General features: G+C 36.3%; 1 protein-coding gene across 9 annotated transcripts in view; it reads left to right on the top strand.

The window, feature by feature from the left end:
* Positions 1-20989, top strand: part of LOC137244275 (synaptic vesicle 2-related protein) — a 2198928-nt gene that overhangs the window by 167767 nt on the left and 2010172 nt on the right. For 6 of the 9 annotated variants that reach the window (XR_010950874.1, XM_067773028.1, XM_067773020.1 and 3 more), the window contains exon 2: positions 5455-5569. The exons of the other annotated variants lie outside the window; for them this stretch is intronic. Coding sequence is in view for 5 of the 6 variants with exons in the window: in XM_067773028.1 (XP_067629129.1) it covers positions 5484-5569 (86 nt within the window). In the remaining variant the exon portion in view is untranslated. The remainder of the gene's footprint in view (positions 1-5454; positions 5570-20989) is intronic. 9 annotated transcript variants of the gene reach the window in all.

The following is a 20989-nucleotide window of genomic DNA, read 5'->3' as shown; positions in this document are numbered from 1 at the left end:
TTTGTTTTTTGAGACAAACATCTACAGTATGGCCACGCAATCTACAAAACGAGCATCTTTTTTGCTCTTCTACAAATTCACTTTAGTCGGACGTTGCATTCGTAAGCTGTTTTACTTCAGCCAAGAACATTTCAGCATCTGGACAACGGGATATTAATTCATCAAACGTTGAAAATTTGTCACGGCTCACGCGCTCTCTAATCTTCATAGACAAGAGGCCGTATACCATATTTATCTGTACTGCTTCGCTGAGGGTATCCGTCAATTGCGAAAACAGTAACCGTTTCTTACAAATAAAACTATCCGTCGGTTCACGTTGTTGTTGCTTCGTGTCAAATATATTTAGAAAAATTTTCCAATCGGGTAGTGGAGGCGAAAACGTTTTGCGTACAAGCTCAATAGCATTTTAAAAACAGACACGGTATCTTTCACGCCGATCCACCATGTTGCTGCGTAATCCTGCAACAGTGGCATTCCACGCAAAGCATCCGCATCAGAAATTTTCTCGATATCCTTATACACGGTGATAGCTGATACGAACTCTTCCACTGCCGACGGGTCTCGCTGTCCACGGAAACGTGCTGAACATTTTGTGAAAGAGCCGAATTTATTGCCACCTGCCATTGCTTCCAAAATTTGTGCAAATTGTGCATAAGAAAATGTAGCCATTTTTGTTTCTGTCTCGTCTTCTGAATTGCTGGTCTCAAAGTTGGGCGCGAATGTAATATTTTGGTTTGGGTTCGAACGAAGAAAATAATTCATCCAGGTTCGTTTCAACAAAATTCAATACGATTTATTATAACAAAAATGGATGTACATTACAGAGTAGATATTTGTTGTATATTGGATTAATTTATGTATTTATTGTAGTATTAAACGTTCTGGCGATTTATTATACATATGTTAAATGTGTGTGCGTGTGCATGTAATACACTGTCCAAAGCAATATCGGACGAGAGCGTTACATGTATACACACAAACTTCTATTTTGTTTAGAGTTAAGCACTGTCCGAAGCAATATTGGACGAGAACCTTCCTCATAGTGTACCTGTACAAGTGTGTCAGCTAAGCGATAAACGTCTAAACTACAAACAGCCTCGCTCACCTGATGCAAATCTCAGGTCTAGAGTTGCATTTTTGGCACGCAAGAGTACTTCAAGCTGAGTTGCATTTGTGAGTTTAATGAGACTTTGTTGTATTTACAGATGAAATAGTTGCATATATTTCCGCGGAAATAAGAATACTAGAAGATTTGTAGCCTGCAACAATGCGGAAACATACGGAAAGCAAAACTTATTTAAATTAGGGTCAAAATATAAAGCGCCACACGTAAAACATGGAAAAATTTCACTTCTAAGGCTGTTTACACAAATGCATAACAGAGGTGTAAAAAGATTGAATCAATTGAGTGTGCATTCTCTCAGCATTCTTTTAAGAAATTGTCATTTATTGGTTGCATATTATAAAGCTCCATTCCTGAATGGCTCAAAATACCTTAACTCAAATCTAAAGTGTGTGTGTTATTGAATGGTAAAATATAACTCAATATAGAGTGGGAATGTAGGAATCATTCCCAATATTTAATGAATGTAAACTTGAAATAAATGCACACTTTTTTCCATTCAGTACTAAATACTTTTTTCCTAGGGTTCTTTTTTTGTATACTTTCATTGCCATTAGATATGTTAAATCAGTTTAGGAGTTGTATGCAAAAAAAGGCGTAAAATTTATCAATAGAAATAATAGCCCCTTCCAATTATTGAAGTAGAGCTTAACACCGGCTTATAATAATTGAATATCCAATCATTATTTTTGAAAAGAAAAAAATTTACTGGCATACTGCGATTTTAACATTTCTAAAACCGCCACATAATCATCATCAGTCAATTTCGAATGTTATCAAAGGCTTCACTGATATTCGAAACGCGAATCACACGGTGAAACTGCAGTTGCCTTAAATCATCGAAATATGCCAGTAAATATTTCTTTCTTTTCAGTTTCTCTTTAAACTTCGCAAAGACAATCTATTGCTTTCTTGATATATGTCAAAATGGTTCTATATGTCCTACTTATTTTGCTGTTGTAGTAAAATGGATATTGTAAATGAACACATTGTGGATTGACCAAATAGAGTAAATTGTGGATATTTTTTGCCGATAATATAACAAAAACAGATACTTGAGTTTAAGTCGTTTAAATTTAAATACATCAAATTACATAGGTCTATCAGCGATTTCGTTGGAGCTTGCTAATTCCGAGAATTTCGATAAATATATGTCTAATTCCATGGCATTGTCCTACAGGGATTCAGGCTTTTTCAATTCACCTGAGTCACCTTCCCAGTTTTCCTTCATATGTGCCACGAAAAAAAAAATGTTTCATTGGGAGAAACTCTTCAGAGGTTACTAATTTCCCTCCCCACTCTCTCCATCGGATTACAGTTTTTTACAGCTGATGTTTTGACAGTGTTTGACGGAATATAAATATAGGACCCGCGTGATTGAGAAGGACCATTAGTCTCTCTGCCTATTTGCATGGCATTTGTAGGTTGAATTCTGTCTTACTTGTGCAGATTTGTATTCAAAGTTAATTTTCTTTGCTATCAACAAAGCTACAACTACCTACAGAGTCTACTTTAAATTACTGTAATTACAAACTATTGTGTTTAGAAGAATATTTTTCTTAGAAAATAGAGAAAAATAGTATATTGCTGTTGCAACTTGGAAACTCACAAACCATTATCTATACAGTATTTGACCATAAACCGCTAGGAAGAATATATGAAGGAACTTAAGAGCTTTTATAATATATATCTTTCAATTGCTTAATCAACAATTGAGGACGTTCAAAGGTAGATTAGTACTTTTTCCTGCAAGCCTTTTATATGCCACATTGGTACACTTATTTAGAACGATGACAATTTTCGGAACAGGGATGTTGAAATATTTGTCATTTGCTTTTTTTATTATTAAATTTTTAGAACAATTTTAATAAAAATGCTTTTTCAATTAACTTCTTTGTGCTTTATTAACAATTAAATAAAGAAAAAACTGGTCATCACTGTCAATAACTAAAGTTTTGTGTTGATATTTTGAAGGGGCTTTAATTGAATGCAACCATGTGATACTTGAGCGGATTTTGTGCTTGTACGACATTTTTCATAATTGATTGGTACTAGAAAAGTGTGTGAACACTCAGCAAAGGCTGCATTCATTTGAATGCTTATTCTGTGTTGAAAAATATTTGTGTTTCATTCAATTACTTCATTCTTTCTTCGAAGAGTTAAAGAGTGCATTCTTATTTTCCCACTGCTGAATGAAGAATGGGTTGACTTTTAAGCCACATTCCTTAACAAAGAATGAAAGAATGAAGAAACAGCATTCTTAAATCAATGATTTAAAATTTCAAATGATTGCACACTTTTACAGCTCTGACGCATAAGGGCACAATTATATAAACGCTTTGGTCGCTTCAAAGCAAAGATAACGTACGGCGTTTCATTGTTTTTCGTCTGGCGTTGTCAATGCGTAGGCACGCAACCAAGGCATTTCTGTAAATTTTTCGATACTTCGCCCGACAGATGAATTAATTAATGCAACACAACCAAAGCGTGTGTGTAAATCTGCCTTTAGTTGCGTATCGGTAACCTTATAACAGCTGATTCGACCAAACTTATAGGAATCAATGCAATCGATGATTGGTGCCGCTAAGGTCGTAACCATATCGTAGCCAACCAATTGGTTTTTGGTTTACCTTCATAAGGATAAACAGCTGATTACGTTAGGGATATGACTACAGCGATACGACATACGGCACAAATGACTCCCGCTTTAATTTTTGTGGCTGTATAAGTCTCTTGCAAATAAAATGGTGCTCTAAGTGCAAACAAATCATACTCCCACATCAGCCGTTTATTTTGAAAGTGGCATAAGTCATTTCCAACTCATGGTCTTAAATGCATTGTTATTTTTGAACGAATGCATATATAGATGGTTCCTCAATTATAAAATAATAATAAGAATTGCATCTTTTGGATATTGGACTCTAACAAACTGGAGGCGAGGAGAGATACAAACAAATTATCACTGAACCTAAACGACATGAAATTACTTATGCCACTTTCAAAATAAACGGCTCATATGACACTACTTTATTTTCTATGTATTCTTCTTGTATTTTCTCTTATATTTTTTGTCGCGGGAGCCAGTAAGGTTTCACTACTGGTGTAAGTGTGTGAACTATATTTAAAAAAAACTAACGAAATTCAAGAAAAATACAACGTAGTTCATTAAAAACAAACAAGCCAGTTTGTATTTCGATAGGGTTTTTTCCCATTAGGCCATTAGGCCTTTTTTCTTCATTTTTTATGACAAATGAAAATTTTGTTTTAAGTTTCAAAATTTTGTGCTTAAAAACACAACTAAATTCAAAGTGTAAATTGTGTGTGGAAATGAGTTTTCAATAAGTGTACATTTTTCGGTTTTTCACAGTTAAGGGATTGACCTCCAGATTCTTGTGTTACACAAATATAGTGAACTTGGGTACAGAAATTCAAATTAAAAAGTTTTTCACAATAATTTGAAAAACTCTACGTTTTCTCTGCTTTTGCACTTAAAGGAGTAACCCTCCGTAATAAATTAAACTTTTAATGAAAATCAATAACTCTAAACTGAACACTTTTCGCCATGATATAAAACTAAAATGCTGTGGAACAAGAGCAACACTTTTGTGACCTCATAAACCCTGTTTCAATCTTTTACGTCTCTGCACAGAACCCTAATAGACCGTTTTCAACCGAAACAACAATGTCAATCCAGATTTTCCCGTTATGCTCACTTAAGCGAGTGCCTGTCAGAAAGAAGTCAACACACTTGTACTTGTACACTATGACCTTCCTCTTCGCAAGCTCGAAGCCAATTGAATTTAAAAATGATCGGCAAAATGAACTTAGGCAAAATTTAGAGAAAATGTTAAAGTAGTGTTGCAGCTTAACATAAAATGTACATTTACAGACATGTTTTAAGTAGTAGTAAATTACTTTGCAGGTATGTTACATATTGCTTAGATAGAATAATTGCAGGTATGTTACATTACTTAGATAGAATACATATGATTGAATTACGAAAGGCAGCCTTGTTACAATATCTCATTGTATATCGCACTTTAAATAGTACGATTTGGATGGCTTCTTCGTATTTCAAATGCACCCGGCTGATCGGCTTATAACCGAGTCGAACGAGGATTGGCACCCTTGAGTCGTGAGTTAGCCACGGTAGTCCTTCCTTACCAACACTACGAGTCGCATCTTAATTCTCAAACGAAAAACGATCTATAAAGAATTAGAATTAACAAATTTTCAGCATGCAGGTATATCTCAATGAAATATTGTATAGTTTTCTCTGTCGCTAAAATATAAAAGCTTGAAACTTATTTTTCATTTTAAATTATTTTTAGGCGAAATATTAGCTGAAATTTGGTCCCATATGATAATTGCCGGTCACAACGTGACAGCAGAATATGGGCCTTCCGGAGAAGTTCTTCTGGAAACCGAGCAAGTTTCTGACATTTGGTATGGAAATCACGTTCGTGAAAGTCAATACTTACTTCAAATAACAAAGTGCGCCGATGACTCCTGCTGCACTCCTCGCCGCAGTTCACTTAAAAATATTTTACACCAAAGGTTTTTGCCGGTACCGATGTCACAAATCCCTTTCCGTATACCAAATCCAGATAAAGTCGAATCGGAAATTTTTCCATCATTTCTTGTGCGACAATGTATAAATCTACGCCCAGATCATTCACAGGGTAAATAACTACCCTACGATATATAATATCCATCTATTAAAGACGACATTGTTGGAAGGACGTGTCCAATATGTGGAATTTATTTCGCGTCAAAAATTTCCATGAAAAATCCTCAGAAAAATGTAATTTAGTGGACGACGTGTCTCGCATGCGACCTCTGCAGGTCCTCTCCAGGAGACCAAAGAGATCTTATGTATCGTGGAACAAAGCGCGGAGTGGATAGACATCGAGGCTGTCGACGAGGAAAAAATAATCACGTCTGAGGAAACCCCTGATGCTACTGCTCCCGATGTATCCCAGTGGCTTGATGCAGGAAGCGTATTCGTTAAAGTTGAATTAGATGAAGAGAAAAAGACTTTCTAAATTAAGTAATAAAAACAAATATAAATCAAATACAATTTTTTTTAAGTTAGCAAAAAATGATATGAAATCATACTTATGAACTACTACGTGAAAACTAAAGGGGGGTCTTAAAATATACTACCGGTGTTCACCGAGGAGGGCGAGGGGGATAAAAAGTTGAAGAAAATGGGTCCAAATATGAGCCAAATCGGACCACAAATACGATTTTTGTGAATATTTCGATCCTTGCGCCACCTAGCGGCGATTTTTTTCTTATTATTGCATTGTCATCGGGTTCTGAACTATATTGCAAGTTTCAAGCTTGTAGCTTATCGGGAAGTTACTTAAATTTCAATTATAAAAATTCCTGCCAGCCAGCCAACCAACCAGCCTTTCAAGTCAAGCTAAATAAAACCGTTTAAAAATGCCTGACACGCCCATAAATATGTTCAAATAATTATTTTGTATTTGCAAGTTATTGCTATTAGATAGTTAAGGAATGCATGCGGGATAGGACCTATTTGTTTTATGGCGACTCCGAACAGCATTTTCAAGACAGGTGAGTTTTCAGTGAAAGCTTTTTGTGGATGAAATAAACGCGGAGTGCTTGATCTTCGGTGTGATAGGCGGAGCACGCTACCATCACACCACGGCGGCCGCCACTGGTGCTAGTCATGCTGTATGAATATGTACATTATAGTGGTCCTAAAGATATGTTTTCCGCGAAACAACTGTCCTGTCCCACACATTATTCCTTTATATGTATGGAAGTAACAAATATCCCAAATATTAAGCAGATTCCACCAGCTTAAGGCGTGTCACATTCCCATTGAAAATGCTAAACCGTTTTTTTAATTTACGAGGATAATGCCCCTTATAAAAAGTTGTAAATATGCTATTTTACTTATAGTGTATTTAAAAAAGAAAATGAAAAAGGAAAACTATTAGAAATGGGCGTGGCATTTCCTGTTTTTCAATCAAACGTTGGAAAATCTCCCACGTTGGTTTTTTTATACCCAGCTGTACTTTTACACAGGGTATTATAACGTTGATTGGATAACGGTTGGTTGTACAGGTATAAAGGAATCGAGATAGATATAGACTTCCATATGTCGAAGTCATCAGTATCGAAAAAAATTTGATTGTTAACACGACAACTTGAGTAAATGTTGAGATATATTCACCAAATTTGGTGCACGAGCTTACCTGGACCCAGAATAGATTGGTGTTGAAAATGAGCGAAATCGGATTATAACCACGCCCACTTTTTATATATATAACATTTTGGAAAACACAAAAAACCTGATTATTTAGTAAATAATACACCTACAATGTTGAAATTTGACGTGTGGACTGATATTGAGACTCCTGATAAAAATTTGAAAACATTGTTCAAAATGGGCGTGGCACCGCCCACTTGTGATGAAATCAAATTTTCAAATATTATTAATCATAAATCAAAAATTGTTAAACCTATCGTAACAAAATTCGGCAGAGAGGTCGCCTTTACTATAAGGAATGCTTTGAAGAAAAGTGAACGAAATCGGCTAAGTACCACGCCCACTTTTATATAAAAGATTTTTAAAAGGGTCGTGAACGAATAAAATAAGTTATATCTTTGCAAAAAAGAGCTTTATGTCAATGGTATTTCATTTCCCAAGTGGATTTATAACAATGAATAAAAAAACATCAAATTTAAAAAAAATGGGCATGGCACCGCCCCTTTTATGACTAAGCAATTTTCGATGTTTCGGGAGCCATAACTCGAAAAAAAAAATTTGTTCAGAATAGAAACATATATATATATATGTGTTATTGCGCATCCTTGTTACACTATTAAGTACACAAAACAAACAACAACAGCATTTCAAGGGTACAGCTGGGTATGTAATGTTCGGTTTCACCCGAAATTAAACTTCCTTACTTCCAGTTAAGATGCATTTAATGTCTTATGTTCTACCAGCTGTGATGAAATTTGTGTTTCCCGTGCTACAATCTTGGATGTTGTGCGTGTCTCCTGGGATTCTAGTTGGGATGCGATGTATGTCTTCTGTTCATCCAGCTGTGATGACACGTTTGTGGATATTGTGATGACATTTCTGCTGTACATGTTTCCCGGGCTTCCATTTTTGTCGATTTCTGTGTTAGCAAAGCCAATATCGGAAAAGTCTCCCCGCTCGCGCCTGTATTCGGACTTTCGTTTTTTTCTTCCATTTTTGTTAATATCTAGCCGCTATCAGCATGGAAGATATACCGTTTCACATAAATTGCATCCAACTCCATAAAGTCTTGTAGCCGTTCTTGATTTTTGTAATTATTGCCGCTTGTATTCATTTCACGGTTCTTCAATTCATTTTTGTTGAAATGCAATTCTGCGGACAACGTACATATCCACGCGTTCAGGGTTGTGTGTTCTTTATATTTGTATACTTTTAATCCACTTATTGTTGATTTGAACTACAAACGAATAAAACGTCTAATTTTGTAAGGATTAAAGCATTAACATGTGTGCTTGTTTCTTCACTTGGACACCAAAAGTAAAATAAAGTATACAAATTCCAACAGGTTATAGGCCCAGCTGCAAATTCCTGCGGTTTAAGTGAAAAATAAGTTAATAGTTTAATTGTTTTACGCAAAAAAAAAGCGAAAATTAGTTCATCACTTTTTAACATCGAGAAGTTGCATGAGTCCAACTACGACCCCTGGAGTATGCAACTAAAAAGTGTGTTGGTACACCAAGAGCTGTCGTCAATAACGTCAGGTGAAGAAAAATGTCTAGAAGGAGATTCAAACGGCAAGAAAGTGATGGAGTGGAAAGTCAAAGATGAGAAGGCGACGGTAACAATGTTACGGGGCCGAATGTTTGGGGTGGTGAAGAGTGGCGGAAAGCAGGTATGCTTGCATCCCAGGCTAGCTCGTCATCTTGGGCGAAGTATTGCACCACCGGCCTCACCCACAGCCACATGAACAAAAAGGGGTTCATACCTGCAATTGTGGGAAAAATGGGAAAAGCTGCAAAAGAAAGAAATATACGTGAGTGGAGAATAGTAACAAGGGGGGAAAGCATAGGGGGAGGGAAAAGATGGAGGAATGTCCTATCAGGTGGAGTCTACCCTCCCTCTGCAGTGCAACTTGCTCTGCACCGTGGGCACTGTGCTGACTCCTATCTACTTACAGTGCCCCCAAACTTGACTTTGGTACGTCCCCTGTCACTCAGTCATTTCCCTAACAACCGCCTCCACGTAACCTTACCACGGGCAAGCGCAGCACCTCCACCAATAACTTTAATTTAGCCCTACATTATTAAAATTTCACGATTTCATCCATACATTATACAATTTTATTAATAATTTAGTCTGATTTGGGAATTTGTGTAGCTACTGTTGATGTTGCTGGCGTTGCGCCGCCGATTCGAAAATAAAAGAACAATTGTGTAGTTCTTGGTGAAAGCAAATGGTAGTTGTTGTGGTAGGTGTTGCGCCGCCAATACAAAAAGGTGATGTAGTTGTTGTTGAAACTGGTGTCAACTACAAATAGTGGTGTTCGTTGTTGTGGAGTGCGCCAAATAAAAATGTTATTGTTGTTGTTGGCGTTGCGCTGCCATCGGAAAGCAAATGTGTATAATTGTTTTAGAGGTGGTGCGCCGCGGGAAAGCAAAAATATGTGGTGTTGTTGTAGATGCGGTGAGCCGTCTAAGAACGCAAATTTGTGTAGTTGTTGCAGATGCGGCATGCCGTCGGAATATGTGCCCAGTGGGTTTTTTTATTGGCGAGGTGACCTGGAATGTGGTAGAGATTACTTAATGCATGTATATATTATGCAATATTTCAACATTTTCAGACATATGTATGTACATGGGGGGGTTGTGTTTGCATGGCCGCGGCCGCCTATACACACATCTGCGTATATATGCATCCGCATTAATGCAACTTTCTATTTGGATTGCTGGGGCAATTTTCTAGGTGGGAACATATTACCTGTATGCATGCCAAGTAGCAGAAAGTTTTGACTTACCTCGATCCTTGATTTCCCGGGCAGGCTTCCTGGTCAACGTCTGGCGCGTAAGCTTGCGGCGCACACAAAAAAAACAACGCAAAAAGAAGATTTAAAGATAGGATAAAAATAAAATAAAAAAATATCACAGATGCAAAAAAAATTAATAGGAAAATATCACAGCAAAATGATCAAGTGATAAAAAAATTTAAAATAAATAATTGCAAAACTAATCATATAAATAAATTAAAGTTAAGAATCGAAAAAGGTCAAGAAGCAGGTAAATAATTTCGTAAGTCAAGAGTCTAATAAATAAAACGAGTCAATAAATTGGAGTAATAAAATAAATCAAATGTTACCACAATAAATACAAGAACATTAAACAGAGGTACCAGCACTACAATTAACATGTAACTATTTTGCAAAAATATATTTAGCGTGGTATACACCGATCTTTTTCCCATTGTTATCGCCTAGCTCATACTTTGAATTCCCTATGGAATTAAGTACGATACATTTTATTTGTTTCGGAGCTAGTTTGGCGTTGTATTTATCGACTTAGGAACTTTGCTTAAAGTTTCGGTGATATACCACTTGTCCAATTTGAAACTTATTATCCTTACTCCTAGTATCATACACATTTTTACTCTTGTCATGTGCCAACTTCAGCTCTTTCATTATTTATTTCTGATGAGCTGCGTTCTATCGCTTGTTTCCTGCACATCGCAATCAACATCCTTTATCGCCGCCAGCTTTCGGTATAGCTCACATGATGCAGCATGCTGTATTATGGGCATGCCGAAAGTAGCAAAATATGGCGACATGTTGATTCTGAATGCGCAATGCTGCGGAGAGCGAATGCTGCATCACTGACGCATTTGTCCCAATTCTTTTGGTTATCTTTAATGAAAGATATGATGATCTGTAAGACGAACCTATTCACTCTCCCAGCCACGTTACCCTGTGGCGAATGGAATGCTGTATTCATGTGCTTAATGCCGTAATTATCAATAAAACTACTGAACATTCCTGAAATAAACTGTTTTCCGTTGTCAGAGTGGATATATTCGGGCACACCAAAAATGTGAAAGATATCTTTTCCCAAATACTTTATGAATTTCGAAAAGTGGTATAAACACACAAAGACATACACATTACCATTACTAATACGAGGATACAGACCCCTAAAATCTATAAACAAACGTTGGAAAGGTCGTTCTCTTAGCTTCTGTTTACCCATCATCGGTTGTTTAAAAATGTTTTGAGTTCTATTTACTTTACAAATTTCGCAATCTTGTATATATGTGTATACGTCTGTAGCCATACCTGGCCAGTAATACCTTTTACGTAGTCGGGATAGTGTTTTGTGAATGCCACCATGACCAGCGGACGGTGAGCTGTGAGAAGACTCTACCAGCCCCGGTCGCAATTCCGACGGTACCCAGAGCTTCCAGGTCTGGTCCGCTGGAAGATCGCCCCATGTCGAATTGCTTCCGTTTATAAACGTAACGTCCGATATGCATAAGTATGGCAACTTGTCTTTGTTCTAGGTCACCGTCTTTTTCAACTCCGTATACTCCTCCCACTCGAAGCACGGTGACTCGAGACACACGTTTAAGGCTCTATCGTGCGTCAATATTTCGTGCATGTGCATTCGTGAGAGTATGTCGGGAACCACGTTTTGCGCACCTTTTCGATGTTGGATATCAAAATCTTAACCCTGAAGTTTCATGCTCCACTTTGCCAATCTCCCAGAAAGATCTTTCTGATTCATGAGCCATTTGAGGCTGGCATGACCAGTTATGATGGTGAATGGGGTTCCCTCCACATAAGGTCGGAATCTCTTCACACTCACGATCGCGGTGTAGCATTCAAGTTCTGTAAAGCTGTAATTTTTCTGCGCCTTATTTAGTTTTGCCGAAACGTAGGCAATAGGGACTTCGTTTTGGTCATCGTCCAGTTGAAACGAAACCCCTCCCACTCCGTATGTCGATGCATCGCATTGTATATAAAATTTTCGGTTGAAATCTGGGTGCGTAAACATCGGTGCAGAAACCAAACTCTGCTATAGAATTTCAAATGATTTGATTGCTTCGTCCGTCATAGTAAATTTCTTTATTTTGCTTTTCCTGAGACAGTCGTGCAGCGGAGCTGCAATTGTCGCATAGACCTGTATGAAACGTTGGTACCAGTCCGACATGCCAAGGAACCGTCGTAGTTGCTTCGGAGTTTTAGGTATGGGGAAGTCCCTCACAGCTACCACTTTATTGGGGTCCGTTCTAATACACCCATCCCCGACTACGTACCCTAAATATCGCACCTCCTTAAAACAGAACTTGCTTTTTTCTACGTTAACTGTCAACTTTGCCTCGCGAACACACCGAGCGACCTTTTCCAACAGACACATACGGGACCTAAAATCTTCAGAACACACTAACAAATCATCCAAATAAACGAAAACGCATTCACGTAAACTGACCAGAATGACCTTGTCCATAAGACGACACAAACGTTGTGCTGCATTACACAACCCGAAAGGCATTACTGTGAATTGGTATAGGGATCGGCCAGGGGCAGTGGAGGCAGTCTTCTCACGTGAATTTCTCTCGAGGAAGATCTTTTGTAGAGATATATCTCGTGTTTTGTAGCCGGCTGAATATTCCATCCATGTGGGGTAACGGGTATGCGTCTTTAACTGTTCTCTCATTCACCTTACGAACATCCAAGCATAGGCGATTCTTTGTTCCTTTAATGGCCAGGGAGACCGGTGAATTCCGTGTTGCACGCCATCGAAAGACAAGTCACCCTCGGCGGGTACAATCTCCGCCCCACTGGTAAAATTTGGACACACATTCCCATTCATACCTTTACTCACAACACTCATACCAAAGGCCTGCTAAAAGTCTATCCCAAAATATACTTCCTGTTGCAGGTCAGGAACTATCAAAAATTCCAATTCCCTGGTCGTATTATCCCACACGACTGGAAACCCCTGGTAACCCCCATATGACCCCTACCACGGCGGTTTCCTCCCCGTTCGCGGTCCAGGGGTGACTCTAGAATGCGTTTGTACGATATGGGTGTCAAATGAAAGGTATTAATGAGTATTTTAGAAGGGAGTGATGCTTAGTTCCACAGGTGGACGCCGTTTCGAGATATCGCCACAAAGGTGGACCAGGTGTGACCCTAGAATGCGTTTGTACAATATGGGTATCAAACGAAAGATGTTAATGAGTATTTTAAAAGGGAGTAATCCTTAGGTCCATAGGTGGACGCCGTTTCGAGATATCGCCATAAAGGTGGACCAGGGGTGACCCTAGAATTTGTTTGTACAATACGGGTATCAAAATAAAGGTGTTAATGAGTATTTTAAAAGGGAGTGATGCTTAGTTCCACAGGTGGACGCCGTAAAGGTGGACCAGGTGTTACCCTAGAATTTGTTTGTACGATATGGGTATCAAATTGAAGGTATTAATGAGGGTTTTAAAAGGGAGTGGTGGTAGTTGTATAGGTGGTCGCCTTTTCGAGATATGGCCATAAAGGTGGACCAGGGGTAACTCTAGAATGCGTTTGTACGATATGGGTATCAAATGAAAGGTGTTAATGAGTATTTTAAAAGGGAGTAATCCCTAGTTCCATAGGTGGACGCCGTTTCGAGATATCGCCATAAAGGTAGACCAGGGGTGACCCTGTAATTTGTTTGTACAATATGGGTATCAAAAGAAAGGTGTTAATGAGTATTTTAAAAGGGAGTGATGCTTAGTTCCACAGGTGGACGCCGTTTCGAGATATCGCCATAAAGGTGGACCAGGTGTGACCCTAGAATTTGTTTATACGATATGGGCATCAAACGAAACTTTTTCATTTTCTTCTACTTAATATGGTAGGTGTCACAACCATTTTATAAAGTTTTTTCTAAAGTTATATTTCGCGTCAATAAACCAATCCTATTACCTCACCATGTTTCATCCCTTTTTTCGTATTTGGTATAGAATTATGGAATTTTTTTCATTTTTCGTAATTTTCGATATAGAAAAAGTGGGCGTGGTCATTGTCGGATTTCGTTCATTTTTCATACCAAGATAAAGTGAGTTCAAGTAAGTACATGAACTAAGTTCATTAAAGATATGTCGATTTTTGCTCAAGTTATCATGTTAACGGCCATGCGCAAGGACAGACAAATGATTGTGTATAAAAACTGGGCGTGGCATCAACCGATTTCGCCCGTTTTCACAGAAAACAGTTAACATCATAAAATCTATGCCCCTACCAAATTTCAAAAGGATTGGTTAATTTTTGTTCGACTTATGGCGATAAAATTATCCTAGACAAATTAAATGAAAAAGGGCGGAGCCACGCCCATTTTGAAATTTTCTTTTATTTTTGTATTTTGTTGCACCATATCATTACTGGAGTTGAATGCTGACATAATTTACTTATATACTGTAAAGATATAAAATTTTTTGTAAAAATTTTACTTTAAAAAAAATTTTTTTTTAAAAGTGGGCGTGGTCCTTCTCCGATTTTGCTAATTTTTATTAGGCATACATATAGTAATAGGACTAACGTCCCTGCCAAATTTCATAATGATATCTTCAACGACTGACAAATTACAGCTTGCAAAATTTTAAAATTACCTTCTTTTAAAAGTGGGCGGTGCCACGCCCATTGTCCAAAATTTTACTAATTTTCTATTCTACGTCATAAATTCAACTCATCTACCAAGTTTCGTCGCTTTATCTGTCTTTAGTAATGAATTATCGCACTTTTTCGGTTTTTCGAAATTTTCGATATCGAAAAAGTGGGCGTGGTTATGGTCCGATATCGTTCATTTTAAACAGCGATCTGAGATGAGTGCTCAGGAACCTACATACCAAATTTCATCAAGATACCTCAAAATTTACTCAAGTTATCGTGTTAACGGACGGACGGACGGACATGGCTCCATCAAATTTTTTTTCGGTCCTGATTATTTTGATATATGGAAGTCCATATCTATCTCGATTCCTTTATATATGTACATCCAACCGTTATCCAATAAAACTTAATATACTCTGTGAGCTCTGCTCAACTGAGTATAAAAATACACTTCTGAAAAATTAAACAGACCCACTGTTTAACTTTCAACAATAGGAGTGTAAAAGCTACTTAAACAAGTTTTAAATTTAAACACTTATGGTGTAATATTTCAACCGAAGTTTGTTGAAAATTACACAAAGGTGAGGTAATTTTACAATGAAATTACATTCCTTTAATATAAATTTACTCGAGAGTTGTGTAATATATAACACAATTTTAGTGTAATAATACTTACCCTTTGTTTAAATTCATAACATTAAAACGCACATTTAATTTTAAAAACTAAAAACATATATAATTATATAAATATATATTTTATCATATATATTTGTACATTAGTATATGTAGAAATTTTAATCCCCCCAGCGGGTTAGGGGATCAGAATATACCCGCGGTAGGTATGCCTGTCGTAAGAGGCGACTAAATTTCCAGATTGAAGGGGATATGTGGCGCAACCCTTCAGGTTGCCAGCGCAATATATAGCTTCTCCAAACCCAATTGTCAACCTCACCTATCCGCGGTGAATCCTGTTTCACTAACAGACGAGGCTCTGGCGACCCCAAGCTCCTCATGGAACTTGGGGTGTGGAGGGAGGGAATGGCATGAAGGTTTAATGTGGTCACATAAATCGTTCCCGAGATGGTCGGGCTAGCACCTTAATGGTGCTATGGTACCGGAGCGTACCGGATCTGTATCCGGCAAAGGACCATCACATGGATAATACTCCCCAAAGCCTTCGGGGAGCAACCTTATCGCTACAACAACAACAACAACAACAAGGAATTTTAATGCTTTTTGCAACAACTTATTTGTACATTAATTTTAACTACAGTAATATGAGTTGTAATGTTTTTTGGGAACAAAATAATTTGCAAATTGTACATTAATTTTAGTTATAGTAAACAAAAGAATTTCGGGGCTTTTTGATAACAAATTAATTTGAACTACTTTTATGTTTTTTGGCCACAAACTAATTTGCAAATTGTACATTGATTTTAGTTATAGTAAATAAAAGAATTTCGGGGTTTTTTGATAACAAATTATTTTTTAGCTTATACATCAGTTGTAGTTATAATAACGCAAGTAGATTTTTGTTTCGGAAACAATCTAATTTGCAAATTGTACATTAATTTTAGTTAAAGTATATATTATAGTTGAGTTTCAATGCTTTTTGATAACAAATTAATTTGAATGAATTTTATGTTTTTTGGCAACAAACAAATTTGCAAATTGTACTTTGATTTTAGTTATGGTAAAGACACATCAGTTTTAGTTATAGTGTACGCAAGTAAATTTTTGTTTCGGCAACAAACTAATTTGCAAATTGTACATTAATTTTGGTTATAGTATATATTATAGTATAGTTTTAATGCTTTTTGATAACAAATTAATTTGAACGAATTTTATGTTTTCTGGCAACAAACTAATTTGCAAATTGTACATTGATTTTAGTTATAGTAAACAAAAGAATTTCGGGGCTTTTTGATAACAAATTAATTGGAACGAATTTTATGTTTTTTGGCAACAAACTAATTTGCAAATTGTACATTGATTTTAGTTATAGTAAACATACATCAGTTGTAGGTTATAGTATACGCAAGTAAATTTTTCTTTCGGCAATGAACTAATTTGCAAATTGTACATTAATTTTGGTTATAGTATACATATATTATAGTAGAATTTCAGTGCTTTTCGATAACAAATTAATTTGAACGAATTTTATGTGCATAAATAAATGAATTTCAGTGTTTTTTTTTAAACAAATTAAATTTTAATTCATACATAAATTTTTAATATAGTTTGTAAATGGGTTTAATTTTTTTAATTTTGCTTATTTCTTTAGTTATATTGCTTATTTCTTTGATGCGAGCGGAGCCGCGGGTAAAAGCTAGTAGTATGTAAATGAATATATGAATGAATAAATGAATGATAATAAATTAATTTTTAATCCATACATATTATGCGAGCAGCTTTAAATATTTTAAAACTAGTTAATTTAGCTATTAAATTTTTGCACATTATTAAGACTCTTTTTGGAACCTCGCGAATGTTCTGGGTAAAATTTATAAAAATAACGTACAAAAAATTCCATTGATTGGGAAATTTCGGCTGGGTAGATTATGTTAAACGTATGATAATATTGAATAATTTCCTTCAAATACGGTAGCATATCATATCCGCTTAGTTGCGATATTAATTGTTTTTCAATGAAAATGTAGGCGGTGCAGCTTTCCCTTTCCATATCGTTTTCTAAAAATTAGAATAAAAATGTTATTGGTGAAAAATCAATACCACTTTCCAAAAAAATCCACTACTAATTACATTACATACCTACAAACGCAACTACAGGTTTATTTGTAACCAAAGAAGAGGGAGCCACGATAATTTTGAAAAACCCCGTTTAAGGGAATGCTTATCCCGTGTTCTTCAAGTTCTTTTAAATCTTGAATTAATGGCTCGAGAACTTTTTCAAATCCAAAACTTTTTATATTACTTTCTTTCGACAATAATACAAGTTGCATGTTTTGAATATTAGACCTATATTGCTTTGGAATATTTCCAATCATCATGTATACACCTATTAATTTGTGTTTTTTTTTTTTGATGATCCTAAGGGATTACAGGTTTCAAATGCGTCTTGAAACAACAATATTACAAACCTCTTAGAATTTTCATTGGAAAAAAGTTTTATGTTATAATTATATCCGTCATTGTAATCAGAATAAGTACCTATTTTTTCATTTACTTTTGATTGAAAAGTTTAAAAAATTTCTTGTGATATTAATTAATTTCTAGGAGTATTTCTTTCGGGGCTATGTACCTACTGACATAAAAATTTATCTCTTTTAAAAGCTGAATCAAGTTGTGTAATTTCGGAGATAAAAGACTCATAGGACGGTATATTTAGAAATTGGTCTTTATAGTGTGAAAGTTGTAGTTGATCACAAAGCTTAGAAATACTATCGTGTCTCACAGAGTCATACTGTCTTAAAACTTGCTTGAGTTCAGTTACCAAAGAGCCAATGGTAGCTTCGCATACACCGAAACTACATTTCAACTTTGTTATAATGTTTTGGAAGTTTTTAGGATTATTTTGAGGTGCTGCTACTCTTGGGCCAGAAGCATTATAATATTCGGTCTCCCTAGTTGCTATAGCTCTAACCAATCACTCCGCCTTTTCGGCAGAGAAAGAGCGATTTTCGAAATTATGCTTCCTAAAAACATGCATTTTAAAAGCTCCAACTTTTCTGAAACTCTTCACACAATTAAACGGACACATTATTTCAATTTTGTCAAAAATATGCCAGAAAATGATAGTAAACACTTTTATTTGTTTTAAAACTTTCACTAAAAATGTAGCACAAAAAATTTCCACGAAGCTCTTCTCTTTCATGTTTTTTATGAATGCGATGCTAATGTACTTTCAGGCTGCTGCAGTTGGCGAAAGTTTTTGAGAATTCGCCTTGTAAACACTTGTACAATTCACTATTTTTCACATTTTTAGGGAATTATACTTACGTTCTTATATCTTCACTTTTCACCACCAAATTTCTGCTTTTATAATTTTCTAAACTTAACTTTATGAAGAACAGTAACGCGAAAAAGTAAAACTCGAACGGACTGCGCTTGTTAGAGATGTGGTATGTAAGTTATCACAATTTATCGATATGTATCAATATTTTACATCCCTTTTATCGGGCAAGAATCGCATGCCAGAAAGTGCACATGAGCGGCAGACTGCCATCGCACCGAAGTTGAATTTTTTTTACTTTCATGCGTTTGCATGCGGTTAGCAGCTGTAAATATTAGCTAGCATTCTGTTATTTACTACTTTTAGGTATACAGAATTAATTTGCGGTGAATTTTGTGACTTGCAATACTTTATATTTTGATTGTTTCTAGCTCGAACGAAAAATTTACCAAATGCAATCGCGCACAGTTTCGAACTGTCAAACGCATGTAAAAATGCGTACTATGGAGGTGCTCGATTTTTTGGAATGAAAACGCTTAGAAGCGCGCAGGTACGCGCACGTCTACGCGTGCCTATGGAGTTCCATTATAATAAGACACTGACACTGACACAGTTATGTCATTACTTAAGCTGTAGTCATTGGTGCCGTTTTTCGTATCGCTGTAGTCGCATCCCTAACGTAATCAGCTGTTTATAGTTACGACGGTAAACCAAAAACCAATTGGTTGGCTACGATACGGTTACGACTTTAGCGGCACCAGTAATAGATTTCATTGATTCTCATAAGGTTAGTCGAATCAGCTGTTATAAGGTTACCGATACGGTTACATATAAAGCACCAGTGTCTGCAGCTTTAGGTATAAACTAGGCAATTGTTATCGGAATTCACAACCCAATAATCACCACATATTAAATCGGTATGCGCCAGTTATACATCGACATATCTGTTATCGAGAAAGCAATCTTCCAGTTCTTTGATTCCTGTATTTTCCAGTGTTTCCATTATGTCTCTGCTAAATTACCCAAAAAAAAAAGAAAAATTCTCTCAATCGGTCCAATTCTGAGCGTTATCGGTAAGATTTTAAGCGCAAGTTCCACAATAAAGTAGAAATGAAAATGTTAATGAAATTGTGTATAATTAAGTATGTCTAAAAAATGTGTGCTATTCTCTCCTCACAAACATATAAACTCGAAACGTGCAGTTTTGAGCGATAATATTGACCGGATGGCATTTTTACAAGAAAGCCATCCCGTACAATTGAGTGTTACTCATTTTGTACTCTGTTGCCATAACGGTGGTGAGAGTAGTCCTTTTCCGTTTTATTAAATTTTATTGCGATGCATCCATCAAATATGGTTATTTCTAATAATCTGGCTTCACTGATGCTCTCGACAATCGTTTTCGGCGAAATGCCACAACGAAGGCTTTTCGTTTGAAAACGGTACTTCGTCTGAACTTCGGCTAATTATGCGCCATGCAAGTGTAATTTCGTACATAAGTGATGAAATTCCAATATCAGTATGTAATGTTGCATCATTCAAGTGTAGTTTCGCACAAAAAATATGAAATTACGATTTCAGAATATACTTTTAATCAAAAATGCTAGTAAAATCACTTATGATGCTTATATTTCCGCTGCAGCTCGTGAAATTTTGCTGAGATCTTTTAATTGAGCACTTATAGCGTGAATTTAGGCAAAAAAGTGTATATTTCAACCAAAAATTACAAACATTTTGGTAGCGAATTTAGACGCATTTTTTAGAGTGTAACAGCTTTTTTTCATGCAGTTTTCTTTGATTATGATACCAGCATATACAGAAGGAGTCAGTTTATGGCGTTCTCCAACAGCAAAATCATGATCATCGAGGCGCACTTTATAACTCAGATGCATTAAAACAGGAGCCTGTACTTTGGCAGCTATTTTTCCAAATTGTACTTTTGCCTTATCATCTTGAGAGATAAAAACTACTTGTTCAGGCCCAAGTATAGATGCAACTTCCTCGAGGCTGTTAACTGAAGCCTTGCAAAAATGATGATTGGCGTGATCTCGGTGTCCATCTGTTTGTGCTCGACACAGATTTACAGGCACTGTTGTGACATGGCGTTTAACTTCTAAGGTCCCAGAATAATTAGGAACTAGCCTAGGTTATGTAGAGGTTCGTGAGATAGAATATCCATCTTCAACAAGCCGTGCATGCTATTCGTTAAGTGTTTTACAAGTTCTCAATACTTCTGACCGGCGTCGATCAGCAGCTTAGCTTCCATGTGTAGCTATATCGCAAATTACTTGAAAAAGG

This window comes from Eurosta solidaginis, chromosome 3, assembly GCF_040869045.1.
Source record: "Eurosta solidaginis isolate ZX-2024a chromosome 3, ASM4086904v1, whole genome shotgun sequence".
Lineage (NCBI taxonomy): Eukaryota > Metazoa > Arthropoda > Insecta > Diptera > Tephritidae > Eurosta > Eurosta solidaginis.
The sequence above is the reverse complement of the archived record's forward strand: the minus strand, read 5'-3'. Positions and strand labels throughout refer to the sequence as shown.